Source organism: Pelmatolapia mariae, linkage group LG12, assembly GCF_036321145.2.
Source record: "Pelmatolapia mariae isolate MD_Pm_ZW linkage group LG12, Pm_UMD_F_2, whole genome shotgun sequence".
Classification (NCBI taxonomy): domain Eukaryota; kingdom Metazoa; phylum Chordata; class Actinopteri; order Cichliformes; family Cichlidae; genus Pelmatolapia; species Pelmatolapia mariae.
In genome coordinates this window covers 7,310,454-7,329,520 of record NC_086237.1, presented here as the reverse complement: position 1 = coordinate 7,329,520, position 19,067 = coordinate 7,310,454, and the positions used below count along the sequence as shown (strand labels likewise).

At 43.9% G+C, this 19,067-nt stretch overlaps 1 protein-coding gene across 1 annotated transcript in view; it reads right to left on the bottom strand.

Annotated features, from left to right (window-relative positions):
• Positions 1–19,067, bottom strand: part of cacna1ba (calcium channel, voltage-dependent, N type, alpha 1B subunit, a) — a 257,230-nt gene that overhangs the window by 185,192 nt on the left and 52,971 nt on the right. Inside the window, exons 4-7 of the mRNA XM_065471832.1 lie at positions 16,219–16,310; positions 15,048–15,200; positions 14,004–14,191; positions 1,013–1,116 (exon numbers count right to left, since the gene is read on the bottom strand). Of these exons, the coding sequence (XP_065327904.1) occupies positions 1,013–1,116; positions 14,004–14,191; positions 15,048–15,200; positions 16,219–16,310 (537 nt within the window). The remainder of the gene's footprint in view (positions 1–1,012; positions 1,117–14,003; positions 14,192–15,047; positions 15,201–16,218; positions 16,311–19,067) is intronic.

The window sequence follows — 19,067 nt, the reverse complement described above, 5'->3', positions numbered from 1 at the left end:
TATGGATAAGATCTTGAAGAAGAACAATGGGAATTGAGAGACCTGGTGACCAGTGATAGAAATTAGACTACTGTAAAATTGGAAGCAGTTTGTTCGCACTAACCAAAACAACTACCATCTTCATCTCATGCGGCCCCCCCGGCGCCAGCTGGATGCTCAGGGCAAAAGCTGACAGGAATAACAAATTCTCCTTAGATAACAAAACTGTGTTGTGACTCTGCCCCCTCCTTCAAGGCCACCCACGTCGACCGAAGATTGTTGACTTTTGTTTAACTGAGTGAACTGACACTTTCTTTCGGCTGAACACGGAACACACACACACATACACATGTACAATGACACAGACCTACCCCCCCCCCCCCCCCCCCCCCCCAACGCCTTCGAAGCTTATGTCTTCTATGTTGTGAGATGTGATGATTCATGTGCTATGTGTTGAGGCATTTTTTTCTGTTCTCAAACTGATCTCCCTGTTGGAGGCTGGGGGGTTCTTTTTTTCTCTTCGTCTTTCCTCATGTTGTGCATTTTCCATTGTTATACCTGATCTGTCTTCCACATGTGATGTTTGTGTAATGTATGTATGGTCGGAAGGGTAAGATGGCTCTGGCAAAGGTCGGCAGCCTTAACCCAATTTCCTTCAGGGTCAACCTTCAGGATCAATAAAGTTTATTGAATTGAATTGAAATTGAATTGAATTGGTAATGCCACTGTGGTTATGTCTTTGTTATAGTTTACAGCCTTGAAAAATTCTCAACTGAAATGTAGAATTTGTATGTTTAAACACACAGGTAGACACAAATCCCTTGTGAGAACATGCCCTGTTTCAACATGGTATGACTCAAAGAATATTTAACTACTTGCAGCAATGAACCAGTACAGGTTCCTGTTTCCCCATTTTATCTTATCTTTGGCAAGCCAACAAGGTGCAGCGAATTGGTAAGATAAAGCTGGGTTCAAATATAAGGAATAGTTTTAGGAATTCTTATCTCAGACCATCCTCAAAGTTTGTACTCACCCTGACAGCACACCTAGCACCAGGTTGAGCATGAAGAAAGAGCCGATGATGATGAGAGGGATGAAGTACAGCCAGTTCCACATGTTCCCTGAGGCATCATTGGCCTGAACACATAAACACATAGAAACAAAGACTAGAACTGTAAATACCACTCTGTGATTGTACTTATGGGATAAGACTGATTTATGTATGTTTTTATGTCTGCTCTGTGTGTATTTTTCTTCATTTCAAGCAATCTTCTAAAAATACTAACACCAACCTATATGTTTGTTCATCTGTTAGTATTGACAGGTTTCTATGGGCTCAAATTGTGGTCATAAATATTTTATACTTGTAAATCAAATGCGTAGTTGTGAACTGAGTTTTGTAACCTTGTAAACCAAAATGTGTGAAAGTTTTACGTTTGCTTTGTATCTGTAACCAGACCTCAATGAAAAGAATTTGTAACTCGTGTTCCCGGTGAAGAAGTAGGAGCCTACCGGTCAAAAGTTTTAGAACATCCCAATTTTTCCAAGTCCCTTGAATAGGTTGGCATGGTACAAAGGTAAGTGGTGAACTGCCAGAGGTCAAAAAAAAAAAGAAAAGGTAAGCTTACCCAAAACTGAAAAATAATGTACATTTCAAATTATACAAAAACGCTTTTTTTTTATAACACAACACAAATTGGGTTAACAATTTGGTTGATGAGGTTGATCAAGCTGTGAATGCTGGTGCTAATAATGCTGGTGCTAATAATTCCTACAGGTGTTCCAACTTTTCTGGATTACTTACAACCCCCTCTGTCTGCATAAAAGTGTTGCATCAGTTGAACAGTATTGTAGGGCTGCACAATTAATTGTTAGAAAATCGCAATCTCAATTCATACTTATGTGCGATCTCATTTCTAAATGACAACAATTTTAAAAAAAAAAAGAAAAAGAAAGATGATGATTGTACGGCATTTTGATCCGGGACATAATCTGCAAGAAAACAAGCGCTCACTCTTCCTGCTCAACAAATGACAATGGAGCCTTATACCACGTGATACAGAAGCCAGCTGGCAGGGAAAAAACAACGGAGAGCACGTGAGAGAAACTGCCTGAGGGGAGAAAACACAGTGAGCGCAGAGGAAAAGCTCACTGATGGCAGTGAGAATGACAACCCCACTGTAACATTAATTCCAAGAAAAGGTTCTCATTCCTCCATGTGGAAGTTTTTTGGTATCATAGAAGACGATGAGAGTCAAAAAGATATCATTTGCAAGCTGTGTTTTGCCATAGTAGCAGCACCACAAGCTAACACTACGAATTTGTATAACCACCTTAAACGTCACCATAAAGTGCAATATGACGAAGCTGTAAAGAAGAAAGTGACAGGAGAAAATCCGTCCCGGTCAACCACCCAAACATCAATAATGGGAACCTTATACAGCGCTTCCCCATACCCGTTGAACTCCCGCAGGCACAAAGAAATTACGGAAGCTGTCACTTATCACCTGGCTAAAGATATGGCTCCCATCAACACTGTGCAAAACGAGGGATTTAGGAAAATGATCAACATCCTAGAAAAACGCTACACAGTGCCGTCCCGCAACTATTTTTCAAATGTTGCACTACCTGGTCTATACACGCAGTGTCGAGCAACGGTGGAGACGGAATTACAAGCAGTACAGCATTTTGAAAAAAAAATAAAGCCTCCGGAACGATCTCTACCGTCATCGGAGCCATTTTCTGGTGAGTTCCACAAGTGTGCTGGTTTCCTAACACAGATTACGTTGCAGTTTAGGCAGCTGCGGCGGACTTATGAAAGTGATGGAGCAAAAATTGCCTTTTTTGCTCAGTTACTCCGCGGTCAAGCCTTAAACCGGGCTCAAGCAGTGTTACGAACCGACCCGGAGATTGCTTATGCTGAATTTCTCTCAAAGTTTAAAAGTGTGTTTGAAAGGGGCACCGGAGCAGAAGCGGCGGGTCACCGTTTACTGAACTTAAAACAAGGAAGATGGTGTATGGCGGACTCTTCTGAGGAGTTTTGGACACTGGCTGAGGAGACTGGATGGGGGCAGCCCGCATTGATAAGTACTTTATTAAACAATGTTTGTGATGAACTCAAGGGTGAATTACTAATGAGAGAATTGCCCAAAACCCTGTCGGAGGTGATAACCTTATGTGTGAACGTAGATGAACATATGAGGGCGCATCGCCGCACCGGCAACTACAGTTCCCAGAGGCCCGTGGGGCGAGCGGAGACAGCTTCTGGCGGAAGCGGAAGTAGCGATCGGGATGTGGATCGCGGCGACGAGCATGAGCTTTTACTGCGGCCGCAAGGGCCATATCGCCATTGTCTGGCCAGCACGGCCAAAAGACCACGCCCGCCGGTAGAAAGGAGGGTATGGGTGGGCGAGGTCTCCTTTTCACATTCTCCTCCACGTTTCATGCTAGCTGCTAAAGTGACTGTCCACTCTGCCTCCCACTCCCTTCAGGCGCTGATTGACTCCGGGGTGGAGCAGAGTTTCATGGATGCCTCCCTGGCTCTTGAACTCAAAGTTAACACACAAGCATTGCCCCACTCCTTGCAGGTTACCGCTTTAAATGGTCCCTAACTCTATCTGGTAATCACAGTGAAATGTTACAGTTTTATGTTTTTCAAGCTCCTCTCACACCCCTAGTGCTGGGATTTCCATGGTTGAGCCAGCATAACCCCGTACTCCACTGGAAAGAGGAGAGGGTTCTGGGATGGGGTGAGGAATGTCACATGACCTGTTTAAAAGCTGCTACTCCTGTAAAAACATCATGTAACCCACCACCACACCAGCCCCCTGACCTTTCAGCCGTTCCGTCGGAGTATCATGATCTCAAGCAAGTGTTTTGTAAGGACCGAGCCTGCTTTCTTCCTCTTTACCGCCCGTACATTTGCAGTATTGATTTGCTCCCAGGTGCACCCCTTCCCACTAGTCGCTTGTACAGCCTCTCTCAACCTGAACGTGAATGCATGGAGAAGTACATCAATGAATCCTTGGCTAATGGATTGATTCGCCCCTCTTCATCCCCTGTGGCTGCTGGGTTCTTTTTTGTGACTAAGAAAGATAAAAGCCTCCGGCCATGTATTGATTTCCGGGGTCTCAATAACATCACCATGAAAAATAAGTACCCTCTGCCACTCTTGTCATCCGCTTTTAAACTCCTGCAGGGGGCGACCATCTTCACTAAACTCGATTTGCAAAATGCTTACCACTTAGTCAGGATAAGAGAGGGAGACGAGTGGAAAACAGCCTTCAACACGCACCTGGGCCATTTTGAATACTTGGTCATGCCGTTTGGACTAACTAATGCTCCCGCTGTTTTTCAGGGTCTAGTCAATGATCTGCTCCGTGATTTCATCAATCGTTTTGTGTTTGTGTACCTTGACGACATTCTCATCTTCTCCCGCTCTCTCTCTGATCATGTACACCATGTCAGACAAGTCCTGCAATGCCTCCTGGAGAATCGCCTGTTTGTTAAAGGAGAAAAGTGCGAGTTTCATGTGAGTACTGTGTCATTCTTGGGCTACATCATTGAACGGGGCGATTTAAGAGCCGATCCAGCTAAAGTACAAGCAGTCTTGGACTGGCCAACTCCACCTAATCGTAAGCAGCTTCAACGGTTCCTGGGCTTCGCCAACTTTTATTGGAGGTTCATTCGTGACTACAGTAAGATTGCTTTGCCGCTAACCCGTTTAACTTCCCCTAAGGTACCTTACTGCTGGGATGATCGAGCCCAGGAGGCCTTCACGCAGCTAAAGAAACGCTTTGCTTCGGGTCCCATCCTCAGGCAGCCGGATCTCAAGCGGCAGTTTATTGTAGAGGTGGACGCCTCGGATGTAGGAGTTGGAGCCGTTCTCTCCCAACAACAAGAGGGTAAGCTCCATCCTTGCGCTTTCTTTTCCTGTCGTCTCTCTCCCGCAGAGCAGAACTATGACATCGGGGACCGGGAACTGCTAGCAATCAAACTCGCCCTGGAGGAGTGGCGCCACTGGCTAGAAGGCGCAGCGGAACCCTTTGTAGTATGGACAGATCACAAGAACCTCGAATACATCCGGTCGGCTAAACGGCTAAACGCCCGACAAGCCAGGTGGGCTCTGTTCTTTACAAGATTCTGCTTTACAATCACCTACAGGTCCGGTTCTCGGAACGTGAAACCCGATGCTCTTTCCCGCCAATTCACCGCCTCAGAGGATCAGGCCCGTGACTCTCCTATTCTCCCTCCCACATGTGTAATCGGAGTCCTGTCATGGGAGATCGAGTCCGCCATACGGGAGGCCCAGCGGGTGGAACCAGATCCAGGGACTGGTCCCCCTGGATTGCTCTTTGTTCCCACGTCTGTTCGCTCATGAGTGCCACAATGGGCCCACGGGGGCAAACTCACCTGTCACCCGGGCATTCATCGCACCATCACTTTCATCCAGCGGTTTGCCTGGTGGCCTACACTGGCCAAGGACGTCCAGCAATACATCGCCGCCTGCCCAACCTGTGCCCAGCTGTCAACCAGCCTGCTGCCGGCCTACTCCATCCCCTACCTACGCCAAGCCGCCCTTGGTCCCACATTGCTGTTGACTTCATCACTGGTCTTCCGTCGTCATCAGGTAACACAATTATCCTCACCATTATCGACCGTTTTTCAAAAGCCACCCACTTTGTTGCTCTCCCCAAGCTCCCAACCGCCCTTGAGACCGCCTGGCTCCTGTCAACCCATGTGTTTCGCCTCCACTGGATCCCAGCGGAAATAGTCTCGGACCGGGGTCCACAGTCTCTCGTCAGGTTTTCATCCGCAGACCAACGGTCAAGCAGAACGGGCCAACCAAGAACTCAAGGCAGCTCTCCGCTGCTTGACGTCCACTAATCAAACCACCTGGAGTGAGCAACTGACGTGGGTGGAGTACGCCCACAACAGCCTTACCTCGTCCGCCACTGGCGTCTCTCCATTCGAGGCCTCCCTGGGGTATCCCAGCAATCGAAGGTGAGCACTTTGTGCCCTCTGTTCAGCAGCACCTGCGTCAATGTCAGCGCGCATGGCGGGCCACTAGAGCTGCCCTTCTTCGCACTGCAGACAGAAACAAACAGCTGGCGGGGTACTGTCACGACCTGCAGGATCAGCAAGGCACTTATCATAATATCCCTGCTCCTGGCTCTCTTTTTCTCTCTCTCTCCCTCTCTCTCTTGTTTTGCTGGGGCGGAACTCATGGTGGGTTCACGCCCTCGGCCCACGCCTTCCTGGATTGGGAACACCTGGGCCTCATCAGACCAGCTGGTATTTAAGAGGGAGGAGGTCAGCTGTTCGACGCTGGATTGTTGTGAAGACTCTAATACACGCCAAGCCGAAGTTTCCCGTGCCTCCATTTCTGTTTTGCTGGATCCAGGGTCGGTGACTTGTACAGAGTGAGAGGGACCCTGAACTGAAACAGCTACCACAGCATTCTGCAGCGCCATGCAGTACTCTCTGGTATGTGCCTAGTTAGTCAGGGGTTCATCCTACAGCAAGATACTGACCCAAAACATAAGCTTGTAAGTCCACGCTACGCCAGAACTACCTCAGGAAAAAAGAACAAGATGGTAAGCTTGAAAACATGTAATGGCCAGCACAGTATCCATACTTAAATCCCATCAGGCTGGTTTTGGATGAATTGAAAAGAAGACTGAAAAAAAAGCAACATACAAGTGCAACACATTTATGGGAACTTTTGCAACAATATTTGATTTCTATTGTAGAAAACTTTGTTCAGCTGTTATATCTGCCAAAGGTGGCTACTTTGATGAGTCAAAAGTTTAGAATACATTTTAGTCCATAATTTGATTCCATGATTTCTTTTTTTAACTCCAACTGCTTATTTGTACAATAGTTTAATTTCAGAGTGCAATGAGAAATTAAACTGCATAAGCTGTTCAGTTAAGTAGTAGTGGGGGTCGTAAATCAATTTCAACTGCTTTGATGTTAATGAAATTAACAAGATCTGGGCAATTTAGCGTGCAGGTCAACACATTGATCTATCATATTCCTAAAATCCTACTTACCAATCAGATGTAGACATGCAATCGCATGACCAGTTATAAACTGTGGCGGGCAGAGCAGCCCAAGCCTTTCAAACTAGCAGACACAGGAAAGACGAATCACATCAAAAGATGACAAAGGCAACTGTCTCTGCTAGAATTGAAGCGAATGAAAACCCTTTGCCTCGTGTAAAAAGCATGTTTCGCTTAAAAGCAGTACAAAAGAACAACTATATAACGCAGTGTCATCAGTGTGAGCCAAAATAAACCGACATTTCAGTGTGAAAAAACAACTAACCTGAGGAAACATGTCGTGGTAAGTTAACTCTAAATTTCTTTTTAGCTGTGATCAAGTGGCTGTCAGTCTTATGTTAGAGCAGCTGTGTTGAGCTCGATTCCTCGAGGATTGGCGTACTGCAACTTTTTGATGTTCGGTAGTCCAACACACATGCATTAAATGGCTGAATTGCCACCTCAGCATGCGGTCAAGTACTACAGAATGTTGCTAATAATGTTATTCTGGTGTCTTGCGTGGGGACATGTTTAATAGTTTTAGATAAGATAAGAACTTTATTTATCCCAAAGGAAATTCTTTTTTTCATGAGCATGCTCACAGCAGCAAGATGAAAAGAAGAAAAAAAGAGTGCACAAGAACAGAATAAAATACAATAACATACAATAAAATAGAATACAGTACAATAAAATAAAAATAGAATACAATAAATAAAATAATAACATACCTATCAGTAAAGTACTTGCGCAAAATGAATACCAAAAAAAAAGAATTTAAAAAAGTAGTGTAGCAGCATATACTGGGAGAAATGAGACAAACAGACAATCAATAACTAACAGATGACTAATAATATTGCACAGAGTACAAAACAAAGTTACATTAATATTAATCCTAAAGGTCATCTACAGAGTGAGGAGTTGTACAGTCTTATTGCCACAGGTAGGAAGGATTTCCTGTGGTGGTCAGTTCTGCATTTCGGGGCGATGAGTCTTTTGCTGCGTGTGCTCTGATAATCGAGGCGTACATGGGGTGAGAAGAGTTGTTCATGATACTGAGGAGCTTTTTTAGCATTGTCCTCTCAGACAACTCCACCAGGATCTCCAGTCTGACACCCAGGACAGAACCAACCTTTTTAACCAGCTTGTTCAGCCTGTTGGCATCAGCTGTCTTTACCCCACTGCCTCAGCACACAGCCGCAAAGAACACAGCACTCTCAACCACAGAGTGATAGAACATGGTCAGCATTTTCCTACAGACATTAAAGGACCTGAGACGCTTCAGTAGGAAAAGCCGACTCTGCCCTTTCTGGAAGACGGATTCAGTGTTCTTGGACCAGTCCAGTTTACGGTCGATGTGTATCCCCAGGTACCGGTAGTCTTCCACGACCTCAGCCCCTCTGATGGGGGACAGGGGTAGGAGGAGGAGCAGGCTTCCTAAAGTCCATGATCAGTTCCTTTGTTTTTGTGATGTTAAGTTGTAGATGGTTTAGCTCACACCACTCAACAAACCTGTCCGCCACACTCCTGTATTCCTCCTCCTGTCCGTCCCTGATACAGCCCAGAGTCATCCGAGAATTTCTGCAGATGACTTGTACCTGAAGTCAGATGTGTAGAGGGTGAAGAGGAAGGGTGACAGGACCTTCCCCTCTGGCGCCCCCGTGCTGCTCAGGATGTTATCTGACCAGCAGCTCTTCACCCGGACATGCTGTGGTCGGCTTGTTAAATAGTCCGTGATCCAAGCTACCAGTGGGGCGTCCACCTGCATTTCTGTGAGCGAATTCCCCAGCAGTGATGGTCTGATTGTGTTAAAAGCACTAGAGAAGTCAAAGAACATGACCCTCACAGTGCTCCCAACAATGTCCAGATGAGAATAAGCATGGTCCAGCAGGTAGATGATGGCATCTTCCACACCGATACGGGGTCGATAAGCAAAATGCAGGGGGTCCAGCCAAGGCTGCACCAGCAGACGCAGGATGAGTCTCTCCAGCATCTTCATAACATGTGAAGTCAGAGCCACTGGCCTGCAGTCGACGGATTGATCTTTTTGGGAACAGGGACCAGGCAGGATGTCTTCCAGAGTGATGGAAACCTCTGCAGGTTCAGACTCATGTTGAAGATCCGATGTAGAACTCCAGACAGCTGGGCAAGCACAGCACCTTGGGACTGACACCATCAAGGCCTGCAGCTTTACTGGACTGGAGTCTGCCCAGTTCTCTTTTGATGTCATCTGCTGAAAGGGACAGAGTGAGACAGGCTGAGGGGGCAGGAAGGGGGGGGGGGAAGAGCTAGGAGACGCAGGGCAATCAAACCTATTGAAGTGCAGACTTAGGTTGTTTGCACATTCAACGTCCCCCTCCATTCCCACACCTTTCTTTTGTCTCTGGCCAGTAATGGCCCGCATTCCGTTCCACACCTCCCTGGTGTTGTTTTCTTGGAGTTTGCTTTCCAGCTTCCTTCTGTAGGACTCCTTTCCCTCAGCACTCTTGGCTTTCAGCTCCTTCTGCACCAGTTTCAACTGTTCTTTGTCCCCGTTTCTAAAAGCTCTCTTTTTCTTCTTTAGTGTAGCTTTGATGTCTTTGGTTACCCAGGGTTTATTGTTGGAGAAGCAGCGAATGGTTTTTTTTGGGAACCATAGTGTCTACACAGAAATTAATATAATCTGTAACACAGCCTGTGACATTAGCTATATTGTCCCCATGAGAGTCATAAAGAAAATCCCAGTCTGTTGACTCAAAGCATCCCTACAGAGTCTCTTCTATCTCCCTTGTTCATCTAGTAACAGTTTTTATGGCTGGAGGTTGTCTCTAAACGGCAGGTTTGTAAAGGGGCTGGAGGTAGACAAGGTTGTGATAAGCCCTGCCTAGAGGAGGGAGAGAGATGGAGGTGAATGCCTCAGTAGCATTGGTATAAAACAGGTCCAGTGTTTTATTCTCTCTGGTTTTGCAGTCCACATAATGCTTGAATGTAGGTAAAAAAAGTGGAGAGGCTCGTGTGGTTGAAATCGCCCATTACAGCCACAAACGCGGAGGGGCTTCGATTCAGGAGGTCCGCTGTCGCAGAGCTGATGATGTCATAAGCCTGCGGCGTGTTAGCGTCGGGGCGATGTAAACAATGACGATTATGGCTAGGGAAAACTCACGTGGTAAATAGTACTACAATTGCTAGAAAAGAAAATAATCAAGGTGTTCCAGTTCATTCCCTTAACCAGATTGAAATGCTGTTACATTGTTTTGCATCACCAAATACTCGCAACATTCAAAGAACTGAAGAAAGATTCTATAGAACAAGAGGTCATAATTTTCCACAACTATTTAAGAGACTGATAATATAATCTAGAAAACAATTACTTCAGTTGCTGTTGGGTAAACTTTTTCACATTTCATTTTGTTATTTTTTTCGATTTGTTTTTTAATGTGAGCTCACATTTTGGGGGGATAGCTGTGATGGGGTGTGGCTTGGTTGCAGAGGAGTGGTGGAGCAGTGGATTCAAGGTGTGGTGTCAGTGGGAGGCTGCTGTCAGAGGAGGTGAACATCATCTAATCATGCCTTCCCTATTTCAGTAGGTGCCGGGGCTGGAGAGAAGAGGTCTAAGCAGCTGGCGGCGTACTGTGAGTACTGTGAGTTCCCTCACAGTACAGAAACAGCCTTTTCTGATGGGGACTGTTTAGTGACTAAACTGCAACAAACTCTAAGATGTATACTTAATTACTTACATGCAAGTTGTTCAGAGAGAACCAAAGACCTACATGTGGCCCGTCGGCCATACAGTTCCCAGCTATGATTTAGTGTGTCTGATTTGGTCCACTTTAATACAGAAAGCAGACAATCACAGTGACTACAGCCATACCAGGGATACACCAATCTAATCTTTTTCAGTTTAAAGTTGATAGATACATTATCCATCAATAAAGGTATTTGTATTATATTAGTAGCAGTAACTTATTCAATATCCAACCTGCAATAATGACACACACACACACACACACACACACACACACACACACACACACACACACACACACACACACAGTAGAACTACTTCCACTTATTCCATTTCATTTTTACAGATAATGTGGAACCTCAGCTACTTCTATGTAAACAATTTAAAACATTTCTAAAACATTTCTTCTTGAAAACTAATGATATCGAGCTGTCAAGGGACATTCTGTGGGAGTCTATGAAGGTTTACATTAGGAGCAAATGATCAGTTATGTAGCATATAAGAATAAAGTACACTCTGAGGATGTTAAAACGCTGGTGAGGAACATGGCAGATGTCCATAGGTGATATGAGGTTCGCCCACACCAGATCTGTTCAACGAAAAATTATTACTACAAATGGAACTTCATATTCTTATGATGGAGAAGGTGAAAAAAAATATACTAAAATCCAGACAGATTTATTGTGAACATGGAGATAAAGCAGGTAGGCTTCTTGTTCTTCGGTTTAAAAAAAAGTCAGCTGGGCAAATGATTATAGGAAGTGAAATGGATCCTGGCTTAATATCATACAACTATCACGACATTAATGATTGGTTTAAACAATATTATTCTAACCTATACCAATCAGAAGTAGAGGGTAATGTATCAGAAACGGACCAATTTCTCAACTCTCTGGATATTCAAAAATCTCTCTAGAGGCTCAGTCATCCTTAAAGCAGCCACTGTCACTTGAGGAAATAAGTAATCCTATTAAGCTATCTCGAACAGGCAGTGCACCAGGCACAGAATGATTTCCCATCGAGTTTTACAAGGAATACCCTTAAAGCTCGCAGCTGTTTTGAAATCAGTCTATAATGAATCCCTGGAAAACGGAAAGTTGCCAAAAACACTTATTCAGGCCATAATCTCAGTCATACTTAAAAAAGATAAGGACCCTGTTCAGTGTAGTTCAGTTCCTCCCCTCACTCAGCAACACAGTCTGAAGTTGTTCTAAGTGTTGATGCTGAAAAGGCATTCGACAAAATAGAATGGACTTACCTATTTATAATTCTAAAACATTTTGGATTGGGGCCAAAATTTGATAGCTGGATTACAGTTTTATACTCAGTACCTATGGCTGCATCAGTACAATGCAAGGCTGTTGCCTTGCTCCTTATCTGTTTGTAATCAAGCCATTGGCAATTGCTATTAGATCAGACAGTAGGATTAAGACTATGTCCAGGGGCAAGGTAAACCACAAAATTCTGCTTTATACAGATGATCTACTTTTGCTAATATTAGATCCAATTAGTGGCATGTCCTACTTCTTTATCTGTTTCAAAATAAATAATTTAGCAAGGCAAATCAACTATAAAAATTTGCCCTTTAAAATTGAAAAAGGATAAATTTACCTCCCAGGGATTAGAAATAACTGGTTCAATCATGTCTATGCATCCATACAATTACAAGTCTATCTTAGGAGTAGGGCTGGGCCATATCATACAGTTCACGGTAATACCGGTATAATGTTAGGCAATGATAAGAAAATGAAATATCGCGATAGAATATGTAAAAGACTAGGTAAAAGACTTTGTTTTCATACCCACATGGCCAAAAAAGCATGGCGGTGACGGAGAATGAGAAGGGGGAATGAAACAGATGAACCAGAATTGGTTTGTAAAAATGGTGCAACTTCAGTGGTGTGGAACTGGTTTGGCTTTCATCCGTCAGATACACATCAAAGCACATTTTTTGGTAGAGCATGCAAGCGGGCCGTTGTTATTAGCATTATTACAGAACCGATTTTATGTGGTACACGGTGCTCAAAAATCTGTCAAAAAATGTTTTCGTACGACTCTGCTAAGCTACAAAGCCGCACCGCTTGATGGATTGTCGGAGCATTACGTCTACCGTAGTCGGGAGCTTCGCGGAGTAATACGTACTGTGCTTCAACATAATATTACCGTATTGTGTGTGTATAACCTCTTTTAAGTTTTGTGGATATTATACATGGTTATGCTCAGGATATGTCAGCCCATTTCCACAGGAAATGCCTTTTGGTTAAACTGTCAGCAAGGAATTTGCATTTTCACTGTTACATTTTTATATAGCTTTAATGCACATAAAAAACAACAGAAGTCATGTTTGGAGAGGATTAGGTTTGCCTAATTGTGTATTCTATTGTTGGGCAGCTTATATTTTTAAGTTAACATAATGGATTACCAGGTTTGCAGGTAAAGAGGGACCCGTCTGGGTAAATATGGAACCAAAAACAACACTTCCAGTTTCACCTATTTCAATTTTGACTGCCCCTCTTCAGCTAAATATTGGTGTGCCTGGTGGTCCAAAATTCTATAAAGATTTGGCGCCAATTCAGAAAGTACTTTAATTTGGAAAATATATGTAATTTCTCTCCAGTAACATCTAATCGTCTTTTTGTGCCATCCCAGACATTTGTGGATTGGAATAGAAAAGGACTGATTTATTTTAGCGATCTCTTTAATAAAGATGGTTTTGTCATTTAAATTCCTTTGTGAAAAACATGATCTACCAAAGTCACATTACTTTAGATATCTTCATGTTTTACTTCTAAATAAACTGGTGACTCTCAAAGTGGAGCCAATCAGAACCCAATGAGAATCGACAAGAAAGTCGATATGGAATCAGTCAGTACATAATATCGATAATGGAATCGGAATCACTAAATTCTTATCAATTTCTATACCTATATATCATACTGCGTGTGATGCTTTTTTAGTGTTTGCCAAACAAAACATAGCTCACTGTGTTTTATCATGTAAGATTCATGTGTAATCTAATTATAGCCCCAGATTGCATGGGAAAATTTTTTCTCAAGTAACATACCAGACTTATTGTGGGCTTGTTTTTAGTGCTGTGTAGTAATCAGTGAATGCCCATTCTGACGCTGATATAATACCCTGTATTGTATACACATGTACATATGTTTTTTAACACAATAAAATTATGATACTGGTGCCCTGAGGTAAACCAACAAAATATATGGCCAAAGATCTTTTTTTGTCCCCACAACTGGACTCACATTGTAGAGGATATCCACCCATCCCTCCATTGTAATACACTGGAAAACGGTGAGAACAGCGAAGAGGATGTTGTCAAAATTGGTAATGCCAAAATTAGGTCCGATCCAATACTCCCTACAGACAGTGCCGTTGGGACAGGTCCTTGCTGGAGCTTCATAGCCACAGGGGAAATCTGCCGTCTGCTCACCTGTAACCACAAACACACACATTTACAGACTAAGGTATTTTTTAGAAATTGTCACAGTGCGCTGTGTGGCATGCAGGATGTGGACCCAAATGCAGACTCCAAGACGTGGAAAGTAACTCCAAAACAGCTTTATTGCTGACACAAGGAAAAGAATACAAACTATACTGGGACATGAATAACTCTAAACGAAGAGGCACACAGGGGAACACACAGCCGGGTATGAGGGAGATTGCGAGGCTGGGGAGAAGAAAACAAAAGGTTTAAATATAGGGGTGGGTTTCAATAATCGATATATTGATTAAAATCGATTTTAGATTTAATAAAGCGATATCGATTCATTAAAATCCTGAATCAATTTTTAAATATAAATGTGTTTTGCCAGAAACGCCAGAATCTCAGGCTAAACCTCACAAAACAATTTCAACAACCACCAAACAGCTAAAACAGCAAACAAGAGCAGGTAAACGGATTCCGCAAAAAGACATAAACACAAAGCACGGACAAACACATCAGAATCAGTGAGATGTTGGCTTTCTCACCCAGCGGTACGTACACAGACATGCGGTCGGGGTTGAAATCCGACAGATTCTGATGGACAATGTGATTATTTGGATTTTATTCTTTAAATTTATGTAAGAGAAAGTCTGACTGATGATATAAAAGAATATCACACACATCACAGGGAATATATTTTACAATTAATTGTTCATTCTCCTGTTGGAGCTTGCTTCACTGCATAATTTCTATTACAATCATATTTTTGTTTATATGGGGGGAATTCAAAATGTGTCACTCAACCCCTTATCTTCATTAAAAAACACATAGGAATGGTTAAGGTTCTATAATATTTGCTCACTTGTGTTAATCCGGAAACAGGTGCGATGAAATTTCCCCATGTAGAAGTCAAGCCCGATGATGGCAAACATGAGGATGGCAAAGAAGAGCAGCAGGCCAATCTGCAACAGTGGTACCATAGCTTTCATGATGGACTTTAAAACCACCTGAAGACCTGAGGCAAAGCAAGAGAAGTAAGATTTCCTAACCATGATTGGTTGCATATGTAATGTAACATACCAGCATACCATAATGCTATCAAAATATATTTGCAGTAATTCTGTGTATGTTCTCAGTCATTCAGTCATGATAATCTAAGGAGCATGGAAAGAAAAGTGACTGGACTTCTTTAAGTTTCTTGAAGACGTTTCACCTCTCACCCGAGAAGCTTCTTCAGTTCTAAGACCAAATGATGAAGAGTCGCAGGTATTCAAGCCCTAGTGGAAGTTGTCCCTTAAGAGGGTCGTTGACCCATTGTTGATCATGTGATTGCTATTGAAAAGTCTTTGAGAAACGTAAAGAACTCCAGTCCCTTTTCTTTCCAAGCTCCTTAGATATTTACAATATCCTTTGAATTTCTCTTATACAACCAAGTCTCCTTGTCATTTTGCCTCTGTCCAGAAGATGCAGAGGAACTGTAGTGCTAAGGAAAAATATTTACTTGTTAATCTAAGGAGCTTGGAAAGAAAAGCGTCTGGACTTCTTTAAGTTGCTTGAAGACGTTTCACCTCTCATCCGAGAAGCTTCTTAAGTTCTAGTGACCCTAGAACTTGGTGGAGAGTCCCAGATTTAAAACCTATGGGAGTATTCCCCCAAGAGGGAAAGTGGACCCCTTCCTATTTTTACGCCAGATGTTTTTCTTGAGTGCGGCTCTTGGCACTAAAAGTGCACTCCTATAAACTGCATGGAAGTACTTCAATATACTGTATAGAAATACTCATATACACTGTAGCAAAGTACTCCTATACACTGTATAGTACACTGGCTTAAGGTATACACCACTAAAATTAAAAAGCTGTGAAATTTTGCAATTTATCTTCAGAACAGATGTTTATTTATTTCAACAGCTGACATAATATTTTTGCAGTATAGTAGTTGTTTGTTTGTTAACCTATTATAATGCTGTAACATGCTAACCACATCATGACCATTAGCACAGACAGCACATGTATTAAAATGTGAAGTGGACTTACTTGGAATCCCGGAGACAAGTTTGAGTGGTCGCAGCACTCTCACCGCCCTCAATGTTCTCAGATCAAAGTCAGCCCCCACAGTGGCCAGGATCCTACACACAATAACAGCATGGATTCAACAATAAAATTAAGCTGTATAGTTTATAGCCTTGTTTTGGTATGGTACCATCACAAAAAAGCTGGTATAATTTAGCAGTGGGATGTTCTTTAACTCACTGACCAAAACCCATGTTGTCTAGTTATTCAACTGGAAAATTCATGAAAAGTGCATATTCTTCTTCCAATTCACAATTATGGCTTGTATTGTGCTTCTGGGGCACTCAAAGCTTTAGAAAAGGTGTCATACCCTTGTCCTGATTTATGTCGTAATACAGTGTGATCACAGACATCTACAGACTTTTTTTAACCTGACATGCAGTGTGAACTGTGGGATCTTGAAATACACAAGTGTATCCCTTTTTAAACTGTGTCCAGTTACTTCAGTGAATCGCTACCTTATCGTGGTGGAGGGGTTTGCGTGTCCCAGGGATCCCAGGGGCTATGTTGTCTGGGGGGTTTTGCCCCCTGGTAGGGTTTCCCATAGCAAATAGGTCCTGGGTGAGGGACCAGACAAAGAGCAATTCAGAAGACCCTTATGAGAAAAACATGGAGGGAACTGTTTACCCTGCCCGGGATAGGGTTACCGGGGCCCCACCCTGGAGCCAGGCCCGGGGAGGGTGCCCGAGGGCGAGCGTCTGGTGGCCGGGCCTTAGTCCATTGGGCCTGGCCGGGCACAACCCGAAAAGGGGACATGGGCCCATCCTCTCGCAGGCCCACCACCCGCAGGAGGCGCTGTAGGGGTCGGGTGCATTGTGTGCCGGGCGGCGGCCAGGAGCGGAGGCCCTGGCGGACTGATCCCCGGCTACCAAGACTGGCAATTGGGACATGGAATGTCACCTCTCTGGTGGGGAAGGAGCCTGAGTTAGTGCGTGAGGCTGAGAGGTACCGGCTAGAAATAGTCGGGCTCACCTCTACGCATGGCTTGGGCTCTAGAACCAGTCTCCTGGAGAGGGGCTGGACTCTGTCTCAGTCTGGAGTTGCCCCTGGTGAGAGGCGGCGGGCTGGGCTGGGTATTCTAATATCCCCTCGGCTTGCTGCCGGTACGTTGGGGTTCTTCCCGGTGGATGAGAGGGTTTATCCCTGCGCCTTAGGGTCGGGGAACGGGTCCTGACTGTCATCTGCACTTATGCGCCAAGTGGCAGTTCAGAGGACCCAGCCTTCTTAGAGTCCCTGAGTGGGGTGCTGGAAGGTCCTCCACCTCTGTTGTCCTACTGGGAGACTTCAATGCTCACGTGGGTAACGACAGCGAGACCTGGAGGGGCGTGATTGGGAGGAACGGCCTCCCTGTTCTGAACCCGAGCGGTGTTTTGTTATTGGACTTCTGTGCAAATCACAGTTTGGCCATAACAAACACCTTGTTCGAACATAAGAGTGTCCATAAGTGCGCGTGGCACCAGGACACTCTAGGCCGCAGGTCGATGATCGATTTTGTAATCATATCACCAGACCTGCGACCATATGTTCTGGACACTCGGGCAAAGAGAGGGGCTGAGCTGTCAACTGATCACCACCTGGTGGTGAGTTGGATCAGGTGGCGGGGGAGGACACCTGACAGACCCGGTGCACCTAAACGCATAGTGAGGGTGTGCTGGGAACGCCAATTTCCGGGGGGCGAGGTCACTGAGGCAGTTAAACAACTCCTTGGTGGCAGAGACCCTGGTGTGGATGAGGTCCGCCCCGAGTTCCTGAAGGCCCTGGACGTTGTAGGGCTGTCCTGGTTGACACGCCTCTACAATGTTGCGTGGAGATCCTGAGTTATACTCCACTATCTGATCCTTGTTGAATTCAGATACTTGATCATCAATGGTGAGGACCCTACTAATAGAGCCGTACTGCTTTAAGAACTCAAAAATCTCTTCATCCTTTTCTGATCCTGTTACCCCACGCACCATGACAGCATTTGGGACCTTAATACCTAATTTTTCAACAAACTCAATCTTTTAGTGAGACAGACGGTTTTACCAAAAACTCACTCACACAAAATATGCTTCACTATCGTCACCCATTAATTCAAGGCTCCTGGCTGGCTCGCCACTTTAACACTGTAACCAGTATGTAACAAAATATATAAACAATAGGCAAATCAGAAGACTTCAGGAATGACAGGAGCCCAGAGGATGGGTAACCACAATGAAAACACAAGGCGGGATAAACAATCCCATTGGTTGGACCGTATTTGTATCCAGGTCAAAAAATAACCTTTGAGAAACAAAAATAAATAAATAACACAATTAATGCAATTCCATACAAAATAATTTGGATTTTTTTCTTTAGAGTCTCTCTCCAATTATGAATGTTTTTAACTGAACAGAATAAAACACCTTTAATAATAATTACAATAAACAGTCTCTAATTGCATCTGTTTGCCACCGGGCTACACTAACATAGCGGTGTCGCTAGCGATCAAGTAGCAAATCAATATATACCAGCTAGCCCAACTTCAGTAACCCAACAAACGTGACTGCTGTTTAGTTTTCTGTCTTCATCTATGTTGGAAGTGTTAGCAGAGCTGTACGTTTTAATTTTTTCAGAAATCTTTCAGTCAGAACATGGTATATCATGTTTAGGTAACTAGCGAAACTAGCGCGCTAACTTCCTGCTAACTTTTAATGCAGTTAAATTTAATAAATTCTGTTTTCATGGATGCCTGGATGTTCAACTTAATTGTTACACCTGGTAAAGCAGCAATTATGATCCTTTTATTAAAGATGAAATTTTTTTGGCAGTTTTTAACTCTCAGTGTGCAGCAG